This window comes from Scomber scombrus, chromosome 5 (assembly GCF_963691925.1).
Source record: "Scomber scombrus chromosome 5, fScoSco1.1, whole genome shotgun sequence".
Classification (NCBI taxonomy): Eukaryota; Metazoa; Chordata; class Actinopteri; order Scombriformes; family Scombridae; genus Scomber; species Scomber scombrus.
The window spans coordinates 3,813,066-3,838,443 of NC_084974.1; the positions used below are offsets into that span (position 1 = coordinate 3,813,066).

General features: G+C 40.3%; 1 protein-coding gene across 4 annotated transcripts in view; it reads left to right on the forward strand.

The window, feature by feature from the left end:
• The first annotated feature begins 856 nt into the window (after window positions 1-856).
• Window positions 857-25,378, forward strand: part of phldb1b (pleckstrin homology-like domain, family B, member 1b) — a 72,494-nt gene continuing 47,972 nt past the window's right edge. For all 4 annotated transcript variants that reach the window (XM_062418995.1, XM_062418992.1, XM_062418993.1 and 1 more), the window contains exons 1-2: window positions 857-1,121; window positions 21,287-21,412. In XM_062418995.1, coding sequence (XP_062274979.1) covers window positions 21,292-21,412 — 121 coding nt within the window. In that variant the 5' untranslated portion in view covers window positions 857-1,121; window positions 21,287-21,291. The remainder of the gene's footprint in view (window positions 1,122-21,286; window positions 21,413-25,378) is intronic.

Consider the following 25,378-nt stretch of genomic DNA (forward strand, 5'->3'; position numbering starts at 1 on the left):
GTTTACTGTAGGTAATGTTCTTCAGTTGACTTTTTATGTAATGCATGAGACGGACAGAGTAGAACAGGCAAGCAAATAATCAGATGCCACAGGCGGTATGATACCATTTACTGCAGAGGCTAATACGTCTGCAGGGAGCACTTATCCTGAATGCTCCCTTTAATATGTATTTTTTATGGCTTTCAAATAAATGCCTGGCAATATGCTGGGCTTCACCTTTGTGCTTTTATACTGCGATAAAGGCAGGATATGAGAGAGAGAGAGAGTGGAGAGTGAGAGAGAGCCACACCTTGCCATTCCTCCAAGATATCAGTGCTCTGTCACTCTGACTCCAATTAAAATCTTTTTTATTACCTGACAGGCTGTCAAAACAAGAAATGGTTGGGCTCAGTTCTGTTGTGATCATAATCTATAAATAAAGAAATAATATTGATCCGTTGAATCTATTGTGGAATAAGATGTGTGTGTGCCTCAGTGGTGGCTGATGCTCCACTCCTGTGGTCTATTGAGGACCCCCCCCCCTCCTCCTTCCCCTCTCTTTCTCTCTCCTCTTCATGCCTTTCTCTCTCTCTCTCTCTCTCTCTCTCTCTCTCTCTCTCATTACACAGCTCTGAGTCAGGATCCCCACCTTCTTTTCTTCCTCCTGCTCCTCCTCTCTGGTTACCCTCCCTGCTCTTTGACAGTCTTGGCTCTCTCTGCGGGTTGAGAGATGTGTGAGAGCCAGCTGTTTCTCTCAGGAGTCCCTTGGCACTATGAAATAGCGTCTTCTCCTTCTTCTACGTTCGTGAATAGAGCACAAGGACAAAGAGCATTATTATACCGCAAAATCCCGCACTGGTTTGAATGAAGTGGAATATACCAACACGTCAGTGGATGAACTCGTGTTTTAACAAGTGGGCAAGCAGACAGCTCCCATTGTTAACATTCAAATATCTGCAGAATATATTAAGAGTCTATGGGCTTCTTTTTAGGATTATCATAACAAAAGCGCGTTGGGACAAAACCCTATAAACGCTCCTGTTGTTCCTCACGCACGGAGACAAACACGTGGGTTTTATTTAAAGGAGCAGAGGCGATGAAAACAGCGGAGGGAGAGAGGAGTTTCATTCATTGGAGTTAAAGTAAGTTGGTTTCTCTTAACTATGTGCTTGTTTGAAGGCTTTCTGCGGTTTAAAGTCGGTGTCTGTGGCTTTTGATTAGTCGTAGCCCGGTGGATGATGTCATTGAGTTCAACCTGACGTTGCTTCTTCTTCCAGGCTGCTTACTAATGTGGCAAAACACATACTTATCCTTTTTCGAACTCTTTTCAGTCAATACGCACACTTTCGCCAAACTCCGCTCAAAAATAGGACAAGTGTAACAATGTCGTATTAATACACTGCACATGTAGTGACATGACTTGAGGGGTTTCCAGGCTTTAATGGGATATTTTTAAACAATTCGGCTTCTTTTATTAGCTTTTATTAGCTCATGTTGTCGCCCTTTACTCTCAGTTTGCTCGTCCATCAAAGTTCACGCCGGTTGGCGGAAGCTAGCCGTGTTAGCAGATGATAACAGTTTAGTTATATGGCTTAGTGTAGCACTAGCTGTACATATACATAAAGAGTTTCTAAGCAGGACTTCTGTGATGAATTTACCAGAAGAACACACTGACATTAATAAGATGTTCAAGTCAGAGTCCAGCACCGACATCTCTTTTTTTTCTTCTAGCATAATAGCTGGAAAGTGCCAGATTTCTAATGGAGTTTGGTCTGTCACTACATACAGTAGAGGCAACATGAACACCTGCTCTAATGTTGCTGTCTCCAGACACTCACTTCCCACTGCTCTTAAAGATATGACATGTATTAAGACATATAGAAACCCAGTTTTAACAATAATGAGTGTCCAGAAAGAAGAGTATAATTCAGACTTTAAAATACTTAAAATGACATCTACTTCTTCCTCCTCCATTAAAAAAAAAGAATCAGTTAATATGTAAATATGTTTCATGCGATGAGTTTAACTGCTGGACACAACATGTCTTCTTCACTGTAAAGTTCATTCTCAGTGTTTGTGCACTAGATGCTTTTCTGTTTCTACATCACACTTGTGTAAGTTGAATTTTGAAAATTGGACCACGATTGGCTTCAGAAAATAGTTGTGATGTCACAAATCATGCTTGGAGTCCCCCCAACTTTAAAATCTGAGCAACTTTCCACTTTCAGCAGATGAATGTGAAAACAAACTCTGCACTGTGAAGCTCAAACATCCAACTGTAGGAACAAGAAGAAAAAACACATGTTTGAGTGGAAGGAGACTTTAAGTCTTAGCTTCCCCCCCTTGCATCCATGTGAGTTCTGTTAATAGATTACAAACATACACAGGTCTACCGGATCTGCAGATACCCCCCCACCCAGCCTGGCATGACCAGACCTCACTTTGTCTGTCTACTGTTACACTGCTATTCCTGGCTGCCAATGTGACCTAACCAGAGCTGCTAACTGGAATAGAATAGAGCTTCCCTTTCATGCATTCTGCTTATTCAGAGGCCTCTGGGTTCACAACTTCTGCTCATATTTGACGGATTCGTGGAATATCGTGGAACCTGAGCTTTTTCGATTTTTACTGATAGTTTGCAGTTTAGCTCCTCGCTGAGCTATTGTGTCTCACCGCACTTCCCTACAAGCGTGGTCATTCTCTCTCTCCTCCACCGCACCTCCTCAACATCTGTCATCTTTGACACATTGTCTTGACCCCCTTTTGTGAGGAAAGGATGCGAGTGAGTCGGAGAGAAGCCCCCTCTGCAAACAGTCATCAGGCTGCTGTGAAAGTGATGTTGGCTCCCGACGGGCCCAGAGCACAGGTCAGACATGTGTGAGGGATGACAGAGGGCATCGCAGCAGAGAGAGAGAGAGAGGGAGAGAGAGAGAGAGAGAGGGAAAAGAAGCTGGCAACAGCTGGTGTACATACGCTGGGTCAGTGTGTGTGTGTGTGTTCCTGCGTGTTGTTGTTGACACAGTCTTTGACCGCACATCCTCTGACTACACCGGGGTCGAGGCAGTTTGTCCAAATGAGACGCCGGTGAGATCTTACAATATACCAGAGCCTTCAGTAGACCAGGGTTGTGCTCACGCTTCAAGCCGTGCTGAATTTTAAGCTGTTTTTTCACTTCACATTTTTCTAGATGACTACAATGTGTTCATTAATGAAAAGAAGCTCGTGTGTGTGGAGAACACGGAGCAAAAGGGTCACATCTTGTTTTGTATCAACTTCTCTTTTCATTAGTTTAAAGTATGTGGCCTTGAGTTTTACAGAAATAAGATTCCTCCTGAACTAACCCCCTAACATATAGCATTTCTAATCCGTTATTTCAGAGCATTGTCGGAGGTGAATGGTGTGTGAGTTACTGTCACAGACTTGCTGACAATTTTTTATACAACTCACATGATCGTATGCTTCAAAATCAGATTTGGTTCCACTGATTTATGTTTTTTTTTAAATGGCAAATTAAGATTTGACCAAAGAACACTGGCACATTTACCAGTGATGGTGATTAATGTGATGTTTCCCTCTAAAATGATAGAAATAAAGTCCAAGTGTGTGGTTGCACATTGTTAGTTTTAGAATTTTACGCTCAATTTGACCATTGATGTATCGTTATTATTATTCACCCAACTGCGGAAAATGTAATTGACGGACACCCCCTCATCTATCTATCCTAACCAAAGAAAAGTAGTCCTTTCTAATCATTTATAATCAGGTTTCTTTTTAAATAACAATACAACTATAAGTAAAACATTTGTGAAGTAGTGACATATAACCAGACATTTGATTGGCCAGAGCTGCCGGTCTAAATGCAATGTATTAGTATTGCACCTGATGATAGTTTGATTAACTTTAGAAGCCGTGGTCACTACTTGTTGCTTAGTTACACTTGTTATTTCAAAGTGATTTCTTAAACCTGGACATGTTGTGACAGGTTTTACAGGTAGCATTTTGCTCATTTTGCAACAGGATGTTGAGAAATGAATGCTAATATCGGTGTCATAAATGTGCAAGTATGTGGCAAAGAAACAGAATTTAGTCACAGTGTGCCGCAGTGGTAGCACGGCCCACCTCGGGGGCCACATGTAGCTGGTTTGATCATTTATAATTTATTGATCCTGAGGCTTGCAGCCATCTGCCTCTGGGAGCAGTTTAACAGCAGGGGGGGGACTGGCTTTTAGTTGTTCTGACAAAAGGAGAAGCAGGGAGGTGGAGGTGGTGAGGAGGAGGAGGAGGAGGAGGAGAAGGAGGAGGGGAACGGGGAAGATCTGTTCGGACAAGCGGTAACCAGCCTCCTACAAGTTATTGTGATGAGCGTCCACTAGAGACAGCAGCTGTCAGCCTGCTGGATGCTGCACCTGATCTGCAGGATCATGTGGAGGCGGTGAGCAGTGTGATCAGATTTGGAAAGGAAAAAAAAGTGTTTTTAAAGGGGCAGTCCGCCTATTTTATGCATGAGGTAACTGAAAATGAATATTTTGATTCATTAGCTCTGGAGGAACTTTTAATATTTTCCACAAAAAAAAAGTACTCATGTCCTCAGGGTCTAGTGAAACATACTATCCAGTTGCATTTTGTGAAATGTATGCGGCTCATGCTAGGAGCTAAAAATCAGGATATCTCACTTTTACCCACTGTTTTAAAAATGTGTTTCTTATGAGCCCCCCAGCTACAGCAAAGCAATACTAAACCACTGGAAACATCTGTCTGAAAATCTGATTCTGAACCAGATTTCTTCGACCTCCTCCATCACATTTGTCACATGCATTCATGTTAAGTGCATTCACACCACATGCGTGTTAATGTCTTTGTAGCACTGTTAACAGTTCAGGCTTCATTGTAATGAATGACATCAGACTTTTCAGTAGAAAAGTTCCAGCTCTCTCAGCTCGCTCTGTGGTAAACGTGACCTCAGGCTTTGCCGATAGACTTAATTTAATTTAAATTCAATTTTAAGAAATTCAGAATCGAGGGATTATTTACAAACCACCGCGGCAAATTTGCGATATCTGCATTCCGCGTGTCACGTCATGGTCACAGTGTTGTAACTCGCCACGGTAGGACACAACCTTATTTATTAGATTTTTGTGTGTGACCCACATTCTAATTGAATTTGCTGCACAACATAAACTCAGAAGCATGTGTGCCCGAGCAGCTGCCCAGGAGCAACCGCCGTCTGCAGATATCTTCCATCGTGGCAATCTCGCTGGCGTCAGACTGGTTCGAACATGTGATCACTTCTTCCAAACCGTTTCTTTCCAACCTTTTTTTTTTTTGTTTGGATGGTTATTCCCACATGATGGGAATGCAGGGTTAGACCATCCCTCCTCCTCCTCTTCCTCCTCCTCTGTACTCCTTTCAAAACCAGTCCTGTATCTTCCTCTGGTATTTGAGTGTGTGTGTGTGTGTGTGCGTGTGTGTATGGCCTCTGGCTCGGCAAAAGGCAGTCATTGATTAACTGGTGGGTTTGACTCACTGGCCTTTGCTTAGGCTGTAAACCATCAGCTTTCCATAGCAACCGTCAGCCGTAGTTTTGGGCATCCCTTTGTCTGCAGCTCCTGTGCCACTTTAGTGACGTCCCACACTGGTGGTTTAGTGGCGACACCTTTGTTTGTTGCGCACAACAGTAAAAAAAAATTACAAAAGTTGTTTCTTTTATAGTTCACTAAGAATGAGTAAAAAGTTACAGTTACTAGAGACTGCTTTTTAGCTGACGGAATGAGTGTATAGTATGTGTGTAAGTATAGTGAAGCGAAGCTCCATAAATATAAAGCCTCAGGATGTTTTGGTAATATTCTGCTGTTTGAATCACAGTCAGGAGTTAGAGAGGCAGATTTCTTCAGTTGCTGCTAAAGCCAACTTTTTAAGATTTTCTTCAAGCTTTTGTAAAGAGCAGACTGACATGTTGTAAATAGCTCCTGTTAGCTGTGACAGGATTTGACTTTAAAGCCAGACTAACTTAAAAATGTTTTTAAAAAAAATGTACAGCCTTCCTCTTACATATAAAAAAATTAATTCATAAGCAAGAAACACACCTTCAGTAAAGTAATTCAAAGGTTTTAGTGCTGCAGCCTTTTTGGTCTGGTATGACTCGTAGCTTATTGGGGCTAATGTTGGCTAACGTTGTTTGCTGTGCTAACGACTCTGCTTGTGCTACTGCTACACTATCTTAGTACCTCACAGATAAATGTATTTCAGTAAAGTGAAATAAGAATAACACTGTACACGTACAGGAAGCTGTTTGTTGTTTCCTCATTTGACTAAGACATGTGTAGCATGCTCAATGTGGTATCAAGTTCCAAACTGCACCTTTTTAAGATTTTCTTCAAGCTTTTGAAAGAGCGGACTAATATGTTGTCAGTAGCTCCTGTTAGGCTAACTTAAAAAAAAAAAGAAAAGTTACAATCTTCCTCTTACAAATAAAAAAAAGTTTAATTTATAAGCAAGAAAACACACATTCAGTCAGAAGTTTTGCTGCTCAAGTCTTACTTGGTCTAGTGTGACTGGTAGCTTATTGAGGCTATTGTTAGCTAATGTTGAGCTGAGCAAATGACTCTGCTTGTGCTACTGTTACACTATCTTAGCATGTCACAGAAAAACCTCTCAGTAAAGTAAAATAAGAACACTGAACACCTCCAGGAGGCTGTTTGTCATCACATTTCACTTAGAAGTAGTAAGATTTTAAAGACATTAAAGATTTCGTTGTCACATTCAGCAATTTAAACAGGCCTGTTGTTCAACCCATTGATGACTTTTTCTGTCAACTAGAAATAATTGATTAGTCTAAGGGTTGAGGCGAGAACAGGGACGGCATCGTCTCAAAGAGCAACTAATACAGCTGTCTCTGTCTACTGAAAATGACATCGGTAGAACAGATTTATGACTCGGTAGAGGGTCGTTGTCAGGTTGAAGAAACAAAATATAATGGAAATACAGTCAGATCAGATTTGCTAGCTATACACTAACAATAATGTATGACAGATCACTGCGCTGTAATGAAACAATGATTCTGTCCTTAACCACTTGGCTCCTCAGAGCTCTCAGAAGCTGATTGGTCTTCAATGGAAAAAATCTCTGTATTACACAGAAATTCTGATGCATTTCATGACTATGGTTTGTTAAACAGATGGACTGAGTACTTGATACAAGAGGTGACATCATAGTTGAACAAACATCATTTACTGAAACCTCATAAATGAAAAAAACAGCAACAAAAAAGCTACTGCATATCAGCCCCAAATACCAGTAGTTTTCCCTTTTTCTTTCCCATCTGTACTTTGTCCCTCTGGTGTTTGGATGTCAGGAATCCTGTGAACATGCTTGCATCAGGCGGAGAGCGAATCACGCGACAGCAGGGATCAGCTGGATTTGAAAGCCACATCCATGATGTGCTGAGCCATACTAGCCTTCAGTCATTAGCATGTATTTATGTACCAGCATTTCTCTGTAATATCATGATAAGAGTTAGTAAGACGTTCTCATAAACTCTCCTGACTCTACATGAACTCATTCTAGTAGAATGTGAAGCGTTTTCACTCTGACCACCTCTGGATCCTCTGATCTAATCTTCTGGGAAAATGTACTTGAGGCTAAGCCGACGCACTGGAAAGATTTAATGTGGTCATACCAGAGAGAAGAAAAAAAAACACTGGGAGATGTTATTAGAGAAATGATGGAATATTTGGTGCACAGACACATTGCAGATAGGTTCAACAGACCAGCGCTGCTAACCATCTCTTAATCTTTTAATGCCACAATACCCTTGAGGCACAATGTGACATTAACACTGATTGGCCCAAGTGGTCCCAAAGGAATATCCCAACGGTTTTCTACTGATTACTCTAGTCAGCGCTGGTATTAACTACGTACTTTTTTAAATGGATGTTCTCTGAGTTCATATGAAAGGTTGCACCTTTGTCAGCCTTCATTCATTTTCTGCTTTATAGAGGGTTAAAAAATGTCTTTATGTGTTTAAAAGAAAATGAATTCATTTATTGAGTTCATTTAACATGTTAGATCCTCCACAGCTAGAGCTGTCACAATACTGGACCCTGATTGGCTGACAACAGCATCCTCTTTAATTGAAATGATTTAAACCTGCTGAGTGGAGGATTTCCACTTCAAATACCTCACATTGCACTGATTGGATAGATTTCAGTCATTCTGTGTCTATATGTTCATTCTATCAGTTATTTCTATTTCTACACAGATATGGATACAATCCCTAGTGTTTTTTTAATGGCATCTTACTGTGTATAAAGTATGAAATTAACAAAATCATACTTAAAATTGGAGATTATCTAATCAAAAAAAAAGTTTCCCACACAAACTGTTCAGTAATTGATAGTAAAACAGAGTTCATCATGAGCTCATTAGTCTTCAGTGCTGAATAGTAATTAAGCAGAAATACCAAACATTTTGTGTTCATAGCTTCTCATATGAGAATTTGTTGTTAAATTATTGTAATCTGAATATGTTTGAGTTTTGGATTGTTGGCTGGAAAATAAATTAACCAACAAATACACAAGCAACTTGTGAAGCAAAAGTTGTGACGTTTACTATTTTCTGACATTTTATTAACAAAATTGAAAAATAATAAACTTTACAGCCTGTTAAAATGCTTGATACTAAAAATGAAGCGAACTTTCATACCTAGTCATAGTTGCAAAGAGTTTGAATACCCAAAATTTCCAGGTTCAAGCTTCTCTTATGTCAAGATTTATAGTTATATCATTTAGAATTAAATATGATTGGATTTTGGACTATTGGTCAGACAAAACAAACTATTTTTGATAGGTATTTTATATAAAATATTTAAAAATAATCGCTCCTCTGGCTGTTAAAAAGCTGACTCTTCACTAAAACAAAAGCTTTAAAAAAAACATTTTTTGCACTACAGATCCTCCATACTGTAGAAGAGATTTGGCTCACCTTAAAGAATAAGATGTTGCTTTATTTATCACAGAAATGGGCCCTTGTTTGTTTTTTTTTTTTAATTTTGCTGACTGGCATGTTCTAAATATAGACGTTCACCTTGACTCAATCTGTATCACTCCTTGTTTGCATTATGGTCTGTATAATCCACTTAAGTGTTGCTGCAGTTTTATTAGAGTGGGGTTATGTTGTCCTTGTGGGAAGGTAGTGATGGTGTTTATGCATCCTCCTCGGTGCTGAAAGCCTTACAGAAAGCTCCGTGAAGTACTGTAACACACGACAAACCCCTCAAATTCTTTAATGATGGAGCACTTTTCAGAATGGATTTATGTTTATGCGCGTGTGGCTGAGTCTGGGTTCTTGGTTGGAAAGATGCTGTTCTCGCAGTAATACTCCGAGTGCACTCAAGCTGATGAAGGTGATTAGACGAATCCTTCCTGCAGTGCTGAGGGAGAAACTGCTCTCTCACACACACACACACACATACACACACACACACACACACACACACACACCGGTCAGGGAATCAATCTAACTGATTAACTTCACACACACATATACCAATACCTCCAATCATCCTCCCCTCCACGAACCCAATCCCAACATCGCCCGTCCTTTTTTTCCCCCCGATACGACTCTGCGCTTTGTAATTATGAAAATGGCAATGTTTCATATTTCCCCGTTTGGAAAGTGTTGGAAGAGCGGCGGCTGATTAAAACACATCTCAGTTTCTACCGCAGTTTGTTTCGCTGAGCTCAGCGCTGGAGAAAAAAAAACCCGGTAATCCTGAGATGTTTGCGAACCGCTGCTTCTTGGAAGAATCCTCACATGTTTATGAAGAGCAGGGGGAAAAGAAAGAGGAGAACAGATATTTTACTGCTGCCCATGAAGCCAAATGACTGCTCATGAGCTGTTGCTGATTGGTTGATAGAGGTGAATGAAGTTTGTTATTTTAAGCTGGAAATGGTTTAGTGATTTACATCCTTTGCTCTTTAGGGCCCAATTCAGTAGTGTAGAGCTGATTTTTACAGGCCAGCCCCTATCAAAATAATAGGACTTCAAATCATCTGCATCCTTCCTTTCTTACACAGTGGAAATTGTGTGTGAAATATGTGCGGAACAGCAATTGTTTCCCGATTAGGAACATTAAGTTGCAAGTCACCTAAATTAGGTTGAGACATGCTGCCTAAGTAGCATAAAATCACCAGTTAAATGGTATTTTTAGAGTATTTGCCTCCTTATGTGAAGTATTTAGTATAACAGGGTAGGCGTTATCGTGTGGGGGCCATTTAGAGGTGAAAATTAGGTCTCACGTGCCTGGAGAAACACTGTTTGAATTGGTTGCAAGTGAAGAATTTCTTAAAAGTCTGTGACGCTTTTATCGGTTGAGTTTTTATAAATGCCTCCGAGCACGCCATGTGGGACCCATCAGACTAAAAAACACATTTTCGGCTCTTCGAACAGTAAAAGTAATGAGACGGTGACGTACAGCTCATTTTTGTACATTCTTTTGTGTTTATTGAGTCGCACGCATTCACATACCACCAGAAAAAGCAGCTAATAAAGTGACAAGGAGGAATGTGTCATTTCATTGGGACTTTAAACCTCAATGAATGTGTAAATAGTGCAGTCAAGTGTGTGTGTGTGTACTGTTGTGTAAGAGCTGGAGTTTCTATGAGGCTGCCAGCAGTCATATAGTAATCAGGTTTTGAAGCAATTAGCTATATAGTAGAAGATTAGCATTGACTTGTTTTTTTTAAAGCTGCACCAATTGACAAAAATAATATTTAAAAAAAAAACAATAAATGGGTCAAATTACTACTTATAATAAACAGGTTTGCTTATAGTGATGAATACAGAGAATAATCACTTGAATCTGCAGTTCTACTGAGCACTTTAGCATTTAGAGCTAATAGTTGCTAGCTGTTTAGGTTCTATGTTCTGCTCCTGTTTTAATTCAGTCTCACCGCTCCATTCAATCTTATTTCCAGTTGTAGTACAGCAGGCAGTCGTTTTCAACCACAAAACTCAGATACACCCACTATATGCTACTAGCAAACAGCAGCCAATTTACATTAGCAGCAAGCTGGTGAACATGGCGAGCGTTTAGCCGCTAATGAACCACATAGTTCTCTCTGGAGTTCGCGGACACTAAAAGAGAGCTAAGGGAAATAAATGTTGGACTTAGATTCACCAGTTGGACATAAACTCGACTCCAAATGAATGATAATGTTGCTCTGTGTCTGCTGGTAGTGTAATTAAGGAGCTGTTCAACTTTATGAAGTGATAATATGTCAGTGTTTTGTTTACTTCTTGTTCTGCTGGCCAAAAAGTATGTAACAGCAAGCCTCAGCAGGAAACACACAAAAAACTACATCCATGTTTTTTTAAATTTTCCATTACACAGATGGGGAAGGAGAAAGAATACTTTCAGTGAGTATGTGTGACTCAAACAGTCACTTTCAGCATGAGACAGTTGAATAGAAAGAGTTTGAACATGCAGATCTTAATCTGAAGAAAACCCATTCAGTGGTTTTTTATCTCAGTTAGTCCTAGACCACACGTTTCAAAATTTCTCCTTCATTTACCCCCAAAAGTTCATCAGTGAAACCAGCATTTACAGTAAGTTTTGATACTTAATTTCTAAATGTGACAGGGACCACCCTCCTTGCTGTGGGGAAAGTTGAGAGCTCGACCGCTGTCACCCCAGGGTTCCCCTTTCCTGTCTCCCCAGCTGATTGGCTCCTACAATGACTGATCACTGTAGAGAGCGTGACCCCTGAAGAAGAGGCCTCTCAAGATTTAAACTCGGGCTACCTTGGGTGACATGTGGTTGACAGGGTATCTCAAGTTAGTTCGTGAAGTGAGCTGAAGGCATTTTTTTCAGAAAGAAATACCACTAATGTACCATGACTCACTGCTAGGGGTTGTCTGGACAACTGGACCTGGACGTGGAGGAATTTAACTGTAGCTGTCAGGAAGATTAAGTCATAAAAGTGTTGAGTGACATTGAGACATGACAGAAAAATGGACTCATCCCAAACATCTTTCACTTCATTCTCTTCCAGTCTAAATAAAGGACTTTGTGGTTTGAGGCAAATTTTTCTCTGCGCGGTAAGAGTCTGTTTGGCATCTCTCTGGTCTCATTAACCGCCACGCCCAGTAGCCTGTTTAATATGGCAACGGCACGTCTGCAGCAGATTTGCTCTGTGCTTGAGATAAGGGGGTATAAAAAAATAACAAACCCCCCCCCCCCCGTTGTTTGGGTGGAGGCTGGTGTGTTAGAGCAGAAACAGACACTCTCTCTAAAAAGTTCAGATAAACTATTGACAAGCACATGTCCTCTCTGCTCCTTCTAGAACATGTCATTTAGTGATCTTAAAAGTGCAATATGTAAGATTTGCTGAATTCATGATCCACACTCCAAACCAACAGGGGGCAGCGCATCACCAGAAAGCTGGGGGGACTGTTACATTTAGCTATGCTATGTTAGCACTGAATAAATAGTTTAGTTTATTTTGCACAAGTTACAATTTACAGTCAAAATAACAAAGAATGGATAATATAGAGTGCAGGGAGAGGCAGAAAACCTGATTGTTATAAACCAAATAGTGCATTATCAGTGCTGTGGCTGTTAGCTAGCATCTAACTAGGACTCTGACGAAGTATGATAGCGACATCAATTCAATTTTCTTGTCTTCCTATGCTCTGTGAAGCACTTTCTAACAACTGTTTTGGAAGGTGCTATATAAAGTTATCATCATTATTATTATTTATTATGCTAATATTGAGCTTAGTTTGCTTGATTAAAGCTAATCTAGAAGTGGAAGTGCTCCTCTCAATGTTGAACTGAGGAAAGACTGGACACTACAGTGACTCACTGTCGCCTCTTAAGGTACAAAGTGGTATGCGAGACAGGAAGGGCCTGGGCTAGCTGGTTAGCATGCTAACTTCTGTAGATATCTCTGCAACACAATACATAACGTCAAAACTGTTATATCCTCTTATTGAGTTGATAACTTTTGGTACATTTTTGATGTTTTAAACCGAAATTTGTACCCAAGTGTTACATATTGCACCGTTAAATGTTGTCTGAGTTGGACATGTGTCAGCAGACCTCCCAGTTCATTGACTTCACACCCGACGCTTCTATTAAATGACCTTTCATTCTTGTAATTGCAAAATGAAGCGCCGCAGTTTCTCTGTGTCAACACTGCACGCATGCTCTCTAATGAATAACTGTATGATTTATGATTCCGACCTCCTGCTTTGAATATGATACATGGCCCATTTAGAGCATCTCCATATCCACAACCGTTTCCACCGACCTGGATAAATCTCTGCGTCTCACGGGACCATAAATCTCCAGTTATTTTGTAGAGATGTGTTGTCTGTCGCTCACTGAAGTGTGTCTCCTGGCTGCGGCTGAATCTATCATGATAAGTAGCTGCGCTGCGTTGTAATGGCTGGATTGATTGAGTGCTAATTGGCATCAGGAGACTGCCAGTAATGGACTTCATCGGCAGCGTCTCGCTGAAAGCTTAAAGCAGATGGATTGATAAGGAAGTTATCACGTGTTGGGCTGCAGTCCATGTATTGATGATAATGACTTCCGCTTTGCTTTGCAATCACAAATCAGCATTTTATTGAAACCTTCAAAGGTCTGTTTTCCTGTTTTATTGACTTTTCATCTCGAAAATGTCAAACATCCTTAATTAAAAGTGTGCAGTGATGTTATAAAGTGTCAGTTAATGAGACACTATATGAGAGAATGTTGAATGCTGAGATATATTTAGGATAGAAAAGAAAAGAATAGGAGATATATACAGGAAATAGAGTGGAACTGTCCTGCAAAGCTAATGAATGTCTAAAATAGTAAATGGAACGCTACTGTGTTACACTAATGTTTTTTTGGGCTAATTCCTTACAGAATCCATTTTACAATTTCATCTTTAATCTCCTGACCTTTAGTGTGTACAATGTTAGTGTGCATTGGTGCATCTAGAATGCCTTGTTTATCATAAACATCCTATTTCAGACAGAGGTGTCCTTTTGAGTTATAAATGTGCTGGTATACTGTTTTTGCTGTATACATTGCTAGCAGTACTGCCAATCATTTCCATTACCACGATTATCTCTGTTTTCAGAGGATACCCTGAACACAACACAGCTCTACTGTCTTTATGAGCAGTTTTATTTGGATAAACCACAAGAAAACATATTACCAGACCAGACTCCGTCCAACTCTAAAGCTATTCTGGTCATGACTTGTTACTCTACTTGGCTGGTCGACATGCTGACAGAACAAGTGACTGACTGAATTTTTTGGTTCTTTCACAACTATTAACACCCAGTACAAATCAGAACATGAAAGAACATGAAATGAATCTATGAGGAAGAGACACTGAGCTGCATTTAAAGTCCTAAACCCTAAACTACCAACCTCCTTTTGTTTGTGGTTTTTGTTCATTTGCAGTTTTCAGTTGTTCAGTTTGATTTGTGTTAAGTAGTTTTACAATATAGTTGTTTTTCAGAAAAGCTTGATAATCGTAGCAAGAAAATGTAATACCAGCACATCTCAACTTTAGATGGCATTTGAAAATGTGCGTCTTGTTGGCTGTGTCAGACTGTTTGCTCATTTGTCACTTTAGTATGCCTACTTAATATAATTAAATGCAGTCTAAGTAATAAACCCGACCTTCATAAAGGTTACAATGTACAGATTGTTTGTTGAACCATTAAAGAGGTGTTGATTCAACTTTATGGTCATCCAAGAGGCTGTAGTTGGTGGTGCCGTTGAAATATAATGTAAAAGGCATTTGTAATATGTAGTCTGCTATAGGGTTGGGTACCTTTCACATTTGAACCGATACCAGTACCAGTACAGGTATCCAGTCACATCATTTCAGTACTTTACTCTAAATCTGTAACTCCTGAAGTATCAACCCAAAAAAATCCCCAAATTCTTACTTTAAAGTTTTTTTTCCTATTTATATTAACATATTAACAACATATATAACAAGCGCAAAAATATAGATAAAAATATATCCACATGGGTTATTTAGCCTATATTAACCATATTTCTTCTAAACAGATTTATTCATATGTGTTTCTGTTGTTAGCACTGTTTTCCCACAATGCATCTGTGTAGCTGTAGCGCTATTATAGAGTTACACATGGTAACACTATGACTGAGTTTAGTAGGTGTAATGATGTTTATGAGATTTCTCGACAAATGGTCTCCGCTGGCTACCGGCGGTATTGCACCCATGAGCATGTCACAAATAACTGTCAAACAGAGACATAATATTCCGCTCTGATATATGTATCTCGCTCAAGGACGATTAACCCTGATGTACCGAAATTTGGCACAGTTTGATTTGACGTGAATCTATACTTGGTAGTACCGACTTAGTTCGGTCGGACTATTAAAAGTACCGACCTCGCTACCCAACCTTAGCTATTATTGATATAAATAGAAATAAAAACAGATATTTATTGAGGTGAGTGACAGAAAGATTTAGAGGATTAGACTCCATCGATGTGAAGCATCTTTATGAAGACAGGATTCCCCCTGAGTCAAAACACTGCTGGTGGTGGTGTATAGTGCACTCTCTGATTTGCAGACTCATCATTGTGCTAAGCCCTGGTGGCCTCTCTCCTGACAGCGACCACACACACACACACACACACACACACACACACACACACACACACACACACGAAGAGGTTGTTATACTCACACACACACTTAGAGCATGTGTGCAGTTTGTCCTGTCTTTTACCTTTAACTGAGGCAATAACACAATACACAGTATATAAGGGTCAATGACGTGATGCAACCCAGTGTTAGTGGGTGTAAGCAGTATTTTTTCATAAAAATGAGTTTATATACAGGAAAATAAATGTGAACTAAAATGTGGAAAAAAATATTATCCACTTTTAGTGACGCAACACTGTTTTTAAACAAAATTTACATCATTTGTTACAAATTATCTCGAAAAAATGGTTGTTTTTAGGATACGTCCTGCTCAATATTGACAAAATGCTTTAAAATTTAAATGACACATTTTTCCTTTTCATTTGATGTTTAAAATGAAGTCATTATTTGTATAAGCACACTTAAATACACTGTAGCTGGATGAAATATTGAATATTTATCATTCTTTTGTGGTTACACCATTTGACATTTTCAGGAGCATTCAGTCTTTTGGTAAAAAATGGTGCAAATGTCATTTCAAATGACATAAAATCAACAAAAATACAAATATACATTTTAATAAGCCTGATGCTGCTTATAAAACTATTTTTTGACATATTTTTGAATTGCTCATCTTGCCGACCCTTATTTGTCACTGACCCTTTTACAGTATAGTAGATGAAGCCATCACTCACTGGCTGAAATATAATCAATATTCGGTCAGAACAAAAGTGATTAACTCGTCGTCATGGTTCTTCTTCAACCTCTAACATCACTGTGTGAAAGAACCGCTGAGTAAAAATGAGGCAGGGTGCAACAGAGCTGTCACTAACCCTCCCGCCCCCGCGCCAGCTCCCAGAGAGAGAGAGGAGTTTGTGATGACAGTGTCAGATACACGCTGCTCCAAGTTCTTTTAAGCATCATTTTAGTTGGAAGTGACTAAATTGAGAGGGGGAGATCATGTTAGAGCAAGTCAGAAGAAGCAGTGTGTTCTGTGAGTCAGAGAGGCTGGGGTGGGGGGGGGCTGCAGGATTCAGAGGAAACAGGAGCTATAGGTGAAGCGTTAGCATGAAGACACGGTGGCTGAGCTGACGTGGCTCCTCAGACCACGGCCCTATTCAGCATCTTTCTTTCTTTTTTTTTGTTTTTCCTCTCGTAACCCCTAACTGATAGTCTGCGCTCATTTTCCCCCCCGCCGATGAGACTTCCAAATATCGACAGGAACATTCAACAATATTGGATTGTGGAAAAATACCCGACCAAAATTATGTCTAGCGAACGTGTGTCGTGACCACTGCTGACGGAAATTTAAAAGACAGGGCTCTGCCACCGCCTCACATACTAGATACAGAGGGAGAAAAAAAGCAACGCTAATGCAAATAAGCACAAATCTAATTTGAACTATCAATTTAAATGGTATTTAGCACCACCGCTTTTGACGTGTCAGCAGTTCTTCACAACGCTTAAAGGCCCAGAATACACAGTGAGTGCACAGGATATGTGAGTTCAGGTTGCATATAGAAGAATGTAAATGGCTGCAAAATCTTATGAAGACTTTGGCTCAGCTTCTTGTTATATTATATTTGTATTTTCTAAAGCCATTACTGTTACTGACACTGCTGAGTTTAAGTACTATAATGATATTTTTTGCTGATAGTCATTAAAAAAAAAACCTCATAAAGACATAACCTTCATAAATATTCCTTAGATTAGATTTTTTTTTTATTCTTTAATTGTATATAATAAGCAGCATATTTTAGTATCAAAATAAACAACACACATCACTAAATATGTAAAGTGATGTTTTCTAAATGAAGTAATGATTGATAATGATACAGGTTTATCCGTTTAGCTCTACTTAGGTGTCTCTTTTAAGCAATGACATCTCATTTTCAAACTTTTTGGCAAAATCTCAAAATAGCAACTACAGCATGGTTAAGTTTAGAAGATGAAAACTGAATGAATGAAAAAGGAAAGCTGGATATTCTAGATCTGTGACCGGAGATTAAAATCCAGTCTCTTCTTTTGAAAGTCAGATGTGCTGCACGCTCATCCACAACACCAGTGAGGTTTAGAACTGTCTGATATGTCCAGAGTACCCAGCCTCTGAGATAGGCTCCAGCTTCCTGCCATGCCGTGGTACACAGATACCGGATGAATAGATTGGTGGACATGCTAAATAAGCCGAGCACACTCTTAAATAAATGATATATGTGATAAAATAAATGACGGTAAAAGAACGTTCTTGTTAGACTGCTCATTTGTTCGTAAGCAGCAGTGACGTCTTATTTTCTTCCAGCTGCCACCTCCAGGTTACACATAACAGCACCTGTGAAAACTGAGCAAACACACATTTTCCGTCGTCGTCCCTCGGTCCTTGTCCTCGCCCACAGCTTTGTGATGTAATCAGCTGTTTTTTTTTTCTCTAGCTGTCGGTGTGTGTGTCTGTTCAGAATAAAAAGGGCATCTGGCTTTGTCGCACATCACTGCAGCCTCCCACGTATGTGATGGAGAACTTTCCATCTTCACCTCGGGCCTCGTGTCCTCCGCTGACGACAGGCAGGGGGATCTTATCTCTGCTCCGTCCGGAAAAGACCTTTACCTCGTCATCGCGGCGAGACAATGGGGCCATATTGAGAAAGCAATAAAAACATGTGATTGCTTATCCGTTATCGAGCTCGTGGCACATGAAGGGGCTGAATTAGTTATGTGCGTTGTGTGTTTTGACATTTCAGACTGGGATGGTGAGTAGAGGCGACTGCTATTACCATAGAGACTGAGCCTGCCCTGTGGATGCAGGTCTGATCTCTATGAGGATCAGTCCTGTCTGTCTGTGACTAATGGCTGTTGGGATTTATTCACCTGCTGCTTCACATTGAGGACACCTATAATCAAAAACAGCATATTTTAGCATATTTTATCCTTTTGTTTTTGACATTGAGTACACAGGGGAGGACATATACTCAGTGGTGAATCATGGGAAGATTTGTGAGTGTTTTTAAAGTACAAAAGTTCAAAGCAGCGCTGGGCAACTTAAACTTATAAAAACTGATTTTTGGTGATTTGGAGGCAGCAGAAACAAGCTATTTACAAATCACTGGGATACTATTGGGTGAAGTTAAGTTTATATGGCTAATGATGCGTTCCATTTGTACTCAGAAGTCGGAATTTCAACTGAAATGTCCCTTGAATTTGGATTTCCGTCTTGGAAGGTCGGACAAACCTCACCTCACCTCACCTCAGCCCCGAGCTCTAAATCCAAGATGGTAGCCCTGTGCATCAACAGTGTGAAAGTTGTAGTAATATCCTGTTTATTAGCAGTTTTGTCTTATTTGTGTCTCATTAAATCAGTTGTACACACAGCACTGTCCAACTTCTATATGTGGACATTTTGCTATGGCGTTTGTATGCGCAAAAAACAGCGAGATGCGTTTTATAACTACCAATGACTAACCTGGCTAGAACTGGTTTTCTGACCTCTTGAACTGGAACGATTCAAACTCAGGTGTTACATCATTCCCACCTCCGATTTCCAAATTCTGAGGTAAATGGAACGCAGCATGTTAGCCAACGGCTGCTAATTTACACACTCAGCATATACGAAGCAACGTTAGCATTCACATGGAGTCAAGTCCAATATTCGCTCTCTTTTAGCTCTCCTTTGTTCTATACTAACTCAACGGAGAAATATCTGGCTCTTTATCTGCTAAATGCTCCACTGTGTTCACCAGCTGGTCGCTAACTGTCTGCTGTTTGGTGCTACCTAAGAAGGGTTTTTAGAGCGTTTTCTGGCTGTGGCTGGAAATGAAGTTGATGAGAGCCTTGAGAGTGAATCAAATAATTAAAGGTACAAGCCAGAAAACTAAAACAATAAGCTGAAAGACACTAGAATGCTCATTTGAACTGAAGGAAACCGCTCTGTCATGTAATCATTTTCTGAGGGATAAATGATTAATTGACTATCTACAAATGACATTACAGTCATTTGATATATTATTATTATTATACAAATATAGATTATGGCCTCTCTAAAGAGTTCAAAACAATAGCATTACAAGCACTAGTAGCTGTATTGGAATACTGTAGCACTTTTTGAAAGACTGAAAATACAATTTCTAACCTTAATGTATGTGACAGTGTTGTGATGATGCTCTGAAATGAGCCATAGGCTGTATGAATCGATATATTTGCTACAGCTACTGAACATCTGACATATTAAATATATTATTTCTCCACCTGACCTTAAATGAAAGCATCAGCCTGTCACCACTTAGATTTACTGTGAGTTTACATATCTGCTGAGGCAGCGTTTCTCGACCATCTTATCTGCTTAATTGGATGCATTTCCTGTAGGGGCAGGATGTTGGGGCAAGGCAGGCACACCAGATAGCTCCACTGTGTAAACCGATGGGATTTCATCCAGGGAGAGATGACAGATTAATGTGATAGCCTGGAGGATGTTTGGGGTGTTTCATTAATTACAGATTTCATTAGCGCTTTTGATGTAGCGTCCTTGTTTTCCAAGAATGATTAAAAATGATTTTGACAAACAGACACAAGCCCAAACTTCTATTCTACTTTTCTCTCTCTTTGCTCTTCGTGTCCCACTCTGTCTTGTACAATGGCTTTATTTGTTTCTTTTATACGTTTATCTGCTCAAAGTGTCTTCAGTCATTACATAGTGATACGGGACTATGTGCCCTCATGCTTTGTGTTTTTTTGGTGTGTTTGTGTTGATGGTGGTGAACACAGTGTCGTGTGAGTCAGCACAGCCTGAGACAGCACTGCTATTGGTGTCTGTTTTAGCACTCTACCCTACTTTCCCCCCCGTTGCTGTCAGAATAATAGACATTAGTCTGTTAATCACCTCATTTAGCTGTCTGTTTGCTGAAATGACTGTAATTTGTGTCTATTTTAAGCCTGAATGCTGTTATAACTCAAACACAGCTTTTTGTTCCTTTGGTAAACTTGTAGAAAAAAATTGGGAAATGCTTTTATTTGCTTTCTGTCCAATAGTTAGAAGACACCAATGTCATGTCTGTATGTTAAATATGAAGCTACATCCAGCAGGAAATTAGCTTAACGTAGCCTCTTCGCTCTCTCCAATGGTAAAAAGAAAAGTGCTTACCGATACCCGTAAACGTTTTTAATCATTCAAAACAGAAATATAAAAACACAAGTTCTTGTTTTATGAGGAGTCATGTTCTATAAATCTTTTAATCAGCAAAATGTTGGTGATTTTTTTTACCTTCAGACAGAGCAGGCTAGCAGTTTTCCCCTGCTAACAGCCTGTATGCTAGGCTAAGCTCATGGCCTGCTAGCTCTAGCTTTCATATTGAGTGTACAAACTTGAGAGTGGTATCAATTGTCTTGTTTTACTGGAAGCATGTTTAACAGTTTAACAACATGTCCAACTCTTTCATTATTTAATGGTGACAGTATACTGTAGACACCAAATCATCCCTTCGCACAGGAGAATGCTAGTGTGCCTTGCTAACGCTTTAGCATATGTCACTTTTTACTTGAAATAAAAAGACCAAAACCAAAACCTCATGGGTTCTTTTAAACTGCTCTTTTTTGCTTCTGTGAAACTAAATGAATCCCAATGTATGTGCTTTTTTCCAGGCTGTATGCTGTGTTTTGGCCAGTCGGCCTTCTTCCGCTTCAACCACCCTGAAGAAGCCTTTAGGATGAAGAGCATGATGCCACAGGGAGGCAGCGTCTCCACCGGGGACTACAGATTATGTGCAGGTACTGTGTAGCACTCACAGCAAAAAACATAACAACAACATAATGATTTCTTTGGGCATTATCTAGCAAACAGGCTATGGCTTCCCTAAATGTACTGCTGTTTATTGAGCACCCTACACTACACCATACTGGCAAAGTTAAAATAATGAATGAAAACGCAACAGGTCAGTGGTCAGCAACATGTTACGTAGCCTGGAAATCAACGACAACCTGACCAGGCTCACTTAAGGTGGACGGACCTTTTTAAGGTGGAGCAGCTCCCTCAGCATGACATTCTAGCCCCGCTCACGCATGCTCATATTACACCCATTCACTAAGATGTTTCACTGTATTTTCAGCCTGTTTTCACTCAGAGGTGCCACCCTGAACATCATGTCACGTCAGGGTTTCCTTCTACAAACACGGGCCCAGTGTGAATAAAACACACTGACCTTTTGTCACATGAATAATAAAAACCTAAAAAAAGAGCATTTCCCCTCCTGAAGTTCTAGTTTCAATTTGACCCATATTAATGAATAGGCCTGCTTGTTTCAGAGCCCAGCGGCCTGGTGGTGAGGTGGAGCAGCAGCGTCACATATTTTACAGGTGGCCGTTTGCACAGCAGTAAAACGTCTGGCATTTTTCCTTTTTATAGACTGGTGAGGATGGAGGAAATGAGCTATACAATACTGGGCTTATATAAGGCTGCCTGTTATAGCAATGTCATTTTATTTATTTCTTGCAGATTCTTTTTTTTTCATTGTAATTATTTGTAAATGATTTTGTGAATGAGTTTTTGCTTTAAAGACAACAAAAGAAGTATTTCTGTGATAAATTAGCCCTGTAGTTAAATGAAACTGGTCTGTTATGGGTGTTTGTGGCTCTGTTACAAGAATGTTGTTGACAGTATCAGCTTTTAAAAATGCAGTTCCCGTTGAACCCTGCAGCCTGAATGGTGCCCAGCTGGGACCCGGTGCCTGGAGTTCACACCATACATGTTTTATGAGCATCTCATTCCTCTGCGTCTCCAGGCAAAGTTTTCAGCCCTGTGTGTGTGTATGCGTATGAGTGTGTGTGTGTGTTTCGAACGCTCCTCCTGGCATCTGAGTAAGTCGTACCTTTTCTTGGCCAGCTCTACTACCTCGGATCTATCACAGCATCTTGTTATTTCTCTGCTTTTACTCCTTGACGCCACCTGCCACTAGGAAGGGGGGGGTTGAGTATAGCACACATTCATACTGGCTTGTGTGGACTTCCGCATCCAGTTAATGAAAGGCTTCCGTTGTTTAGAAACATACCATTTACCTCAATTACATTCCTGAGTTGCATTGGGATGAATCCTGCTTACACCACTCCCATGATAATCTGGATATATCTATCTGCAAAGACTTCCAAATTACACTTGTTATCTATGTGTGTGAATTCAAAGGCCAGAGCTATTATGGAGGGCAAACCCAGCAAACCCCTTATTTTATCAGCGGATTCAGAATATAAATGACCCGGGTTTCCTGGTTGAAATAAAACAGTAGTTTACTAACCGCTGCAGGTATATTACGGTCAGTTTGTGTAGTGGGTAACCCTAACCCTAACCCTTTTTCTCCCATTTTTGTATTGCCATTCTCTTCCTGCACTGCAGTCATTGTTGATGGCTGGCCTAGGGACAGTGTAGACACAAGGAGATGGTGGAGACAAGTCAAGCAGCAAGAGTCACTAGTGCAGCAACAATGACCTGATCCCTCACCAGCTTCCCACCGACACTGACAGCTGTGCTCTACAGCATGTCAGAATTTAGACTCAGGACTCTGCCTTTGATGTCGTGGTTCATCATTTTTCACGTCTGTCCTAAAAGATCAGTCAGGAGCCCAAATAAACACTGAAACCTATTTTTCTTGCTGTAATATAAATTAAAGTAAATTAATATACTAAAGATGAGGTACCCTGGTGGAAAATCACTGTCCAAAACAATGAAGAAGTGCTTTGTACTGCATCTTTTTAATGGATCAAAAGGGACACATATCCTCTCATGAGGGCCCACTGTGCACCTGCTCTAGTACATTTTAGCAGAAAGTCTCTTTGTATGCATTCCACCTGTGTTCAGGCCTGTCTGTCCAGCTGTAGCTTTGTGATACCAGTCACATACACCTGTCCGTTGTTTAGTTTCGGAGAGCTTCGTCAGGTCAGTGACGGTCCACTGACCTGCTGTCTTCATATTTCAGCCAGCCACCTCTCCACTGATTGGACATTTCCTGTGCCTCTCTGCCAGGCCAGCAGGCGGCTTTGTGGCACCGAGCTGCTTACTTAAAGTGGCCGGCGGGCTGGGGTTACAGTATCTTTTTCACAGACTATTTATAAACCTCCAGCTCCATTCTACTGTCTGTCATCCTTCCACTCTCCAACCTCCCTCCCCGGGTTCCCCCCCTCTCAGTCCCTTCCTGCGCCCACCCACCCACCCTCCTTCTGTGTGTTAGCCTGGCTTTTCAATAAAAGGCCTTTATCTCGCTGTGATTTGGCTGCTGTATCTCTCACTGACTGCTTGACAGTCTGCGCTGAAGGTTTGTGGCTCAGTCCTGGTTGCAGTATGGCACCACCACATGTTGAATCTCTCATATTCAAATGTTTGTCTAATTATGCAGGGAAAACAAGTTGCCGTAGGAGCGGCAACTTGTTAGAATAATAGGAGCGGACAATTTTGGACAACAAATTAAAATCTATTTACCGTTTAGCGCTTCATTCCAGCCTCCCTTATTTTCCAGTTCCAAACCAGTCCAAATACACATTTCCATCCCTGAAGAAATCCTTCTTTTTCCTTCATATTCACCATATTGGATCAATGAGGTCTGTAGTTAGTATTTTGTGTGAGTTCGGCCAAAAGGCATAATAATTACAATTTCTCTTTAACTCCAACCATCTAAACCAGATCTGTGTTTTGAAATGAGTGGTGATGATACATTTTGATACAGCAAAGGCTTTCTTCGTGGTCAGAATGAATTTTTGTGAGAGTTATGGTCAAATAAAATGTGTTTGAAGCTTCAGCTGTAACTGTATACATGCATACTGGCCATCGAAAACTCTGCTCTCTAGACAGTTTTATCTCAGAACATTGGAGGATGTGCATAATGTGTTGTTTCTGGAGATCATATCTAACTTTACAAAGCTACGGCGCGGCCTGTCATTGCCATTTGATGTGAACAAGCACAACTGGTCTGTATCTATTTTATGACCCTCTCCAGTATCAACCCAGTTAATCCAGAAAGTCATTTTTTTCTGCACCAGTGAAACGTCATTATTAGTAATAGCAGCTGTATTGTAGCAGAAAGCATACATTGCTTGTGCTTTCCCGCCTGTCTCATCTTAAATTAACAAAAGCTATGTGACAGACACAATAACAGTGACAGGCCATAAAATCCACTGCTGTGACTCCATAAAACCGCGCTATAAATCTCGCAGTGGTTCACATCACCCTGGACAGGAAGAGATCGGTTAAGTTAGCCGCGCTTTGTTATAAGGATAACGGAAACAAGGCGTTTGCCTTCAAAGTAAAAATGCAATATCGAATTTGAGAATAACATTTAGGAGGGCTGTCCATCAGAGTTGTTTGGTCTGATCGTTTCATCGTTTATTATATAAGCTACTGCATGCTGCATTAAGGTGGACATGTTGCAGTGTGGCTGTATTACCTCAGTGTGAAATTACATCAACATGTGGGTTACATTGAGGAAAACATCATAATGCATCTTGTGAGATACATTATCTGTCTGTTACATATACATACACACACACATATGTACATCTGAGTGTCTGAAACTGAGGTGACGGCACATGTAGTGTTTTTAATGTGGAAATACAGTAAAACGGGGTTTACTTTGAAGGTTGTGACCGGAAAAGCTATGTTACGTATGACGTAACTTGACGGCAGTGGTACCGTACGTAGCGCCGGTGCCGAGCAGCCCTACCCCGATGGAAATCTCACCCCGGTGATCTCCCTCG